Source organism: Rhinatrema bivittatum, chromosome 1 (assembly GCF_901001135.1).
Source record: "Rhinatrema bivittatum chromosome 1, aRhiBiv1.1, whole genome shotgun sequence".
Classification (NCBI taxonomy): Eukaryota; Metazoa; Chordata; class Amphibia; order Gymnophiona; family Rhinatrematidae; genus Rhinatrema; species Rhinatrema bivittatum.
In genome coordinates, this window is record NC_042615.1 from 740594354 (window position 1) to 740601413 (window position 7060).

At 43.8% G+C, this 7060-nt stretch overlaps 1 protein-coding gene across 2 annotated transcripts in view; it reads right to left on the reverse strand.

Moving 5' to 3' along the window:
- CCDC152 (coiled-coil domain containing 152) overlaps window positions 1-1247 on the reverse strand; it is a 168451-nt gene extending 167204 nt beyond the window's left edge. For both annotated transcript variants that reach the window (XR_003852776.1, XM_029578028.1), the window contains exon 1: window positions 1047-1247. Coding sequence is in view for 1 of the 2 variants with exons in the window: in XM_029578028.1 (XP_029433888.1) it covers window positions 1047-1133 (87 nt within the window). In the remaining variant the exon portion in view is untranslated. The remainder of the gene's footprint in view (window positions 1-1046) is intronic.
- Between the last annotated feature and the right edge of the window lie 5813 nt (window positions 1248-7060).

Sequence of the window (7060 nt, forward strand, 5' to 3'; positions counted from 1 at the left end):
GGTGATTGCTGGCATCTTTCAGCCCTTCTGCAATACTATCTCAAGTGACACAGCTGCTTTATGCTCTGGAACTTATCAAATGATTCAAAGGTGAGGTAGGGATGCTAGACATTCAGTATAAATTACCCAGTTGGTGCAGTGGAAGATGGCTCATGACACAAACCCAGAAGCTCTTTGAATTGAAGTTTACAACTACAGAGATACTAGTGTGAACATGCATATGGGAATTTAGCATTATTTGCTCTTTCGCTTTTAGCACTGCCTCTGAGTAATGCAGATGTTGAGAGAGTCTTCTCTTAAGTAAACGTAATTAAGTCCAAGACAAAAAAACCGTATGGCCAATGCAACTCTTTCGGAAATATTGCAAGAGGGTTATGGAATGAGACGCCAGGGTATTTGCTGTACCAGCTTCTTGCCAACCAGTAATATGCTGAAGCAATTCAAAGAAAATATGTATGGTGACAATGCTGACAATACAGAGGATGAAGAAGTACTGGCAGTTGTCACTAATTGCCAGACCTTGTTTTAGTTAACTGTGAGAGCTACAACAATTTATTACAATAAAGTCAGCTGTTTTGTGTGGATTACAAAAGTATTTCAAGTGTTTCTGTGTATAAATACATTCTAATAAAAGTTTCAATCTCAACTGTTTTGGGCTTTTTTGGGGCTTGTTTTTTTTTTTTAGAAAATAGTGCTTGTTCTTTCATGAAAACTTGGCAACCCTGGGACTACCATCTTGCTTGTCCTAGGAGAAAAATAGTTTCAAGCAGCAGTAATATTCAATTATGCGGCCAATTCCAGAGGGGACTAAAATTATTTTTGCTAGTGCTTAAACCACCTGTGTGAGTGAGACAGACTCTGACAAAGTGTTTTAATAGGCCCATGACAGTAGATTTTCAAAGCAGCTGTAAGGATTTCAACTTCACAGATGTTAAACACCAAAAGAAACCTTTTTCAGGCATCATAGAGGAAAGTTCTAAAATTGATACATACCACCCAAAATCCTATCAACTAAAATATATTGTCAGACTTGATTTCTATCTCACCTTTTCTATCTCTGAGAAATCAACTATAAATCTATCAAGGTTCACTGTTCCGATTTTCTTCATCACAGTCTCCCTGGGCTCGTTCATTTTGCACTAGGAGCCTAATTACTTTTTCAAGTAAAAACAAATAACCGAATTAAGATGTATTAATTTCCAATTTAGAATTCAGGCAATAATCATTACAGACAAGAAATCCCTCCACTAGCCGCCTCTCAGTTTCAGACCAGCCCGCAAGGGCAGCGTCCTACTCACTTTACCGCTCTTTTTTCGTCCACTTCCCTAATGGCGGCACGCGACGTCGCTCCCAGCTTTGACGCACGCGCGGCTCCTTGGGCGAAGAGACGTCTTTGGTGGGGAATCTGAATTTGTGGGGAGATCGGATAACTGTAAGAGAGCGAGGAGGAAAGGAGTAGCCGGGGATGCGGATTGAGGCACGCGGCTCCCTCTCTTCAGCGGGCAGAAAGTTGGGGCAAACCGCTTCCGCCCAGGTTAAGCCGGCGTGAGGAGAAGGACATCCGGAATAAGGAAAAATAAAAAGAGAGGGGTCGAGGAGAAGGAAAGGAGCCAAAGTTGAGCATAATAAAGAAGGAGGCTGTTGAGAAGAGGATTGGCAGAGGACGCAAAGTGACTGGAGTATCCAAGAGCACGGAGTAATGGAGTTAGTTGATGGTACCCTGCGGCAGTTGTTTGTACTAGTGTAGCTGTGGAATAGTATCAGTAGAAAGCAGGCTTGCACCACATGCAAAAAAAACCTCCAGGAGACCTTATGTACAGTTAAATATTTGGGTTCCTCTCCTGTTCCTGCCGTTCAGGTTGTGGCTTTTGTGGTGGCATTTAAAAAAAGACGAAAGGCAGGAAGATTGCTCTACCTGCAATGTTATTGCCTGCTGTGAGTAAAGTGTACAAACAATATTCTGTACACTTTACTCACAGCAGGCAATAACATTGCAGGTAGAGCCTGTAACTCACGGTCTTGCTCCTCAGTATCTATAGTTGCATTGATTCCTATGTGCTGCACCCCCCACTACTCAGGGGCACTGATTTGATCTGGCTGATAGTGGCTGCTCCATAGTGCCTTTATTCACTGTCAGTGGTGACTAGGCATGGGCAACTCCAGGCTGCCTGGTTCACGACTACTGGTGTTCCAGCTATCAAAGGGTTAAGAAAAGGGAACATTCTCTCATCCCGTGAGTCTTGTCTCTACTTTGAAAACAGGGGACTCTGACAAGGGAAGTAGAGCTGGTAATACATGAGTAGAAGTACACTCCTGGACCTTAGATGAATTTGCTATTTCTTGTTTTTCATAGATAAGCAGGCTGAATTAGCCATGAGATGGCTGACTTCATCCGGTGGCACCGAACGGACTCGTTCGTGTCTCTTAACTAGCAGAGCTTTTTGGGAGTTGCCTCATGAGCCTCCTCATTTTTTTTGTCCAAGCACAAACACGGATGTGTTCGTAATCTCTCCAGATATTCCTCCACTTCACTTTGATGCAGTGACCGTAAATTTATTCTACCACATGCTAGTTCACATTATTAATTCTTTTGGAAGGTTTATGGCATGTGAAGCCTCCATTGCAGAAACCTCCAGTTCCATGGGACTTAAATGTTGTCCTTTCCCAATTAATGAAGCTGCTATTTGAACCTTTAGAAATGGTTTCTTTTAAGTTCTTAATGTGGAAAGTAGTTTTCCTGGTAGTAGTAAATTCCACTAGATGAGTAAGCAAACTTCAAGCTCTTGTTCATTACCTACCATACATGCAATTCTTCCATTCACCCACAGTTTCTTCCAAAGGTGGTCTCAGTCTTCCATATCAGTCTATCATATTGCTTACCTTCTTTCTATGACCACAAGCACATGAAGATGAGAAGACCTTGCACATGTTAGATTGCAAAAGAGCTCTGACCTACTACAAGAAATGTATTTATTTATTTATTTAGTAGTTTTTATATACCGATAACCGTTTTCACATCGTATCAGTTTACATGGAACAAGGAAACAGAACGCCAAATGCATGGCACAATGAATACATGGAACACAAAAGAATAAAATAAACTTCATTACATAATAATAAATAACATGGACCGCAGGAAATATGGTAAAAAGGAAACCAGGTAATCAGGAAGCATGGAAAAAAAAAGGGCATTAAAATGTTATGCATTAAATAAGTTGGGAGGGAGGGGAAACAAAAGGAGAGGAAAACCCAACTATATACAGTTTGGAAGTCTGAGTTTAGTAAAGGATTAGTTATGATTCCTGTGGAGTGTGAAGGGTTAGGAGAAGGCCTGTTTGAATAGCCAAGTTTTTAGTTTCTTTTTGAATTTCGTTGTGCAAGATTCTGTGCGGAGATCAGCGGGCATGGCATTCCAAGTTGAGGGACCTGCTATTGAGAAAGCTCTCTTCATTGTGGAGGCAAATTTGGTGAGCTTCGGGGCAGGTAACTGGAGGGTTCCTTGGTATGCTGTTCGTGTAGGTCTATTGGAGGAATAGAGTTGGAGAGGTTCATGAAGCCATTGTGTGTTTTTGTTCACTAGGGATTTATGTATGAGGGATAAGGTTTTGTATTCTATTCTCGAGTTAATGGGGAGCTAATGAAGATCTTTCAGTATAGGCATAATGTGGTCGTTCTTGCGAGAGTTGGTTAGGACTTGGGCTGTGGCGTTCTGTAAGAGTTGTAGATGTTTGGAGGCAGGGAGGCCTAGGAAGAGGGAGTTACAATAATCGATTTTGGAGAAGATGATGGATTGGAGCACAGTATGGAAATCGGTGTGGTGTAAGAGGAGTCTTAATTTCTTCAAAACGTGTAGCTTGAAGTAGCAGTCTCTTAGGGTGGCTCTGATGAATGGTTTTAAGGATAGTTAGTTGTTGATCGTAATACTTAGGTTTTGTACGTGTTGGGAAATGGGTTTGGGAAGAGGGGGAGGTTAGAATAATAGAAGGGGTTGGGGGGAGATGACAATTCAGTTTTGTGGAGGTAGATTTTTAAAGAAGCGCGCGCGGGGTACATTTGTGCGTGCTACCGGCGCGCACAAATGTACACCCAATTTTATAACATGTGTGCGCTGCCGCGCGCATGTTATAAAATCCAGGGTCGATGCGCGCAAGGGGGTGCACGCTTGTGCACCTTGCGTGCGCCGAGCCCTAGGGGAGCCCTGATGGCTTCCCCCGTTCCCTCCAAGGCCGTTCCAAAATCGGAGCAGCCTCGGAGAGAACTTTTCTTCCCCAGCCCTACCTAAATCCCCCCCTACCTTATTTCAAGTATTTATCTTGCGCACGCCGGCCAACTGCCGGCACGCCATCCCCAGCACAGCCGCTATGCCGAAGGCCTCTGTCCCACCCCTGCCCCCCCCTTCCCGCCCCTTTTTCAATGTCCCGGGACATACGCGTGTTCCGGGGCTTGTGTGCGCGCGCCGAGCCTATGCAAAATAGGCTCGGCACGCGCAGGAGGGTTTTTAAAGGGTTACGCTCTACCCCAGAATGCAAGAAAAGCCTTAGTAAATCTGGCCCTTTCTTGATAATGAAACATCAAAAAAAGAGCTATTGAATCCCAAACAGAATCAATTATAATACAAGAATGGAAACAAAGCACAGCTTAAATTTTTATCAAGGTATGAGCAAGCCTGATTGTGCTCTATAGTGAACGGGCCACCTGGTCAACTCATTCACTCACCTTGTAAATATTTTTCAAAAAATGTTTTGCTGCATCTAAAAATTTGTTTATATTTATAACAGTTCTCAAAACAAACACAAAGCCCTTCCCAACAACAGCCAATGTTTCACAATGTTTCCTCAGGGGCTAAATGATAATCCTTGTGCAGTGAAGAGATATGGTACTGTAATATAAAAGTAAAAATCAACAGTCAATTCATAACTTACAACATAAGATTTTTTAAATCAGTACTTATCTTATATTCACCAGATACCATTTAGCGGACATGGTGTCTCAACTTCCAATGTAGAGAACTTAGGGAAAATGCAACTCCTTTAATGCACGTTTGCATTTTTTACCTTTGATCGGCGATTCTATCAGCAGATACATGGTACGGCCTGTTCACTGTAGGCACACCTTGCTGACACCTTGATACAGGCTTGCTGACACCTTGATACAAATTTAAGCTGTGATTTGTTTCCCTTTTTTGAGAGTGCCAAAAATAATATTCAGCAAATTGTGGTTACACCTGTAACTCAGCATTAACAATTAAGTATATAAGATGTGCTATGCTGGGCCAAACTATAGGTCCATCAAGCCCAGCACCCTGTCTATGACAGTAGCCAATTTGGGTCACTAGGAAGTTTCCAGCAAAGAGTAGATCCAATTTCTTGTTGCTCACTCCCAGAGATAAGTGCTAGGTTTCCCCAAGTTCACCTGGCTAATAATTACTTATGGATTTTTCCTCTAGGAACTTGTCCCAAACCCCTTTAAAACCCAACTATGCTAGATGCCTTGACCACAGCTTGAATGTATTTTGAGTAAGAATAAAAAATACTGTCTTTGATTTGTTTTAAATCTGCTACCTGTTAGCTTTATGGCTAGGCCTTTAGTCCTAGTACTATTTGATAGCGTAAATGATCATTCCCTGTTTTCCTATTTCACCCTACTCATGGTTTTATAAACCTCAAGGTCCATATTCAAAAGCTTTAGCTGGATAACTCAGAAGTTAGCTAGCTATATGATTATTTGGTTACATATTCAGTTAAATACTAGGTGCCTAAAATTAGGTGGCTAGAAATTAGCCGGCTAAGATAGGGGCGTTGCAGAGGCATAACTGGGAGGAGTTGAGTTAGCCAACTAAGGGGGTCATTTATCAAAATGCGTTAAGGGCTTACCGCATGCGAAAAGCCCTGTTAACGCATGCGATAGCACCATATCGTATGGTGAGATGCAAATTTGGAAAACAGGAGGAGTGGGCTGGGTTTGCCTGTCTGTGAAGAACTATTGCACAGACTTAACTACACCTTTAAGCTGAGAGAGAGAGAGACTGGCCATAATGTCATCTCCCTAGATAGGAATTTGTATCCCTACGGTAGGCCCCCCTAGTAGCTTGAGGTGAGGGTTAGGTATTAGTGTAGGGGGTTAGGGGCCACTTTGACATTCCAAGTGAGACGTACGAACAGAACAGTGGTCTCTTGTGAAGATTTGATGACCTATGGAGTGAGGAAACTCACCCAAAGATGAGATTTGTGCAAGGTTCTCTCATCCTAGCTTGATGGACACTCTACCTGGGTAACATCAAGCTAGGTTGAGAGAACATTGTACTGTTGTGTTGCGACTGTCACTGCCCGACGTCTCCACTCCGCCCTCCTTACCTCTTTGGCGGCGACTCCTTCTGCGGTTGACGAACGTTTGGCTGTTGCAGCGTCTTCCTGCCGTCCTCTCCGGCGTCCCCGGACCGGCTTGGGCACTGCCTCCCGCCATGCTGTTCAGCTAGCTAAGGGCGCATGTGCCGCGCAGCCCTGCTTCAAGTAGCTTCAGTGGCATGAACCTCAAGGGCGTCCCCCTGTGATGACGTCATGCATCCAGGATACAAGTAGCTTACGCAATTGCTAGCTTACGAGTTAGCAAGGTTGGAACTCCTTCGGATGGGATTTGCTCTCCGAACCTAGCTACTCTGCCTCCAATTGAACTACTCTATTGGATTACCCGCTTCTCGGGTGCCTCTCTCTCTTTTCTCTTTCAGGTCGCTGTCTGGAACCGGTACTCGCTCCTCGAGGGCTCATGTTCCTGGACTCGCTACCTGGACTTCACCTGCCTGGAAGAAACCGCTGCCTATACCATCTGTGAGTTACCATCTATCTCTCTCAGAGCTGTTCCCTGGAACCAGGTACTTACTCCTTGAGGGCCTGCCTTTACTTCAGCTCCTGTGCTCCATACTCACTTGCTGCGTGAGTACATTACCAATGAGGTTCTAATCCTGAACTCTGCATTCACTGCTGCTACTCACGATATCAGTTTCTCTCCACTACAGCACAGCCATTGTGGGATCGCTGTTCCAGAGCCTGAGGGACTACAAGCC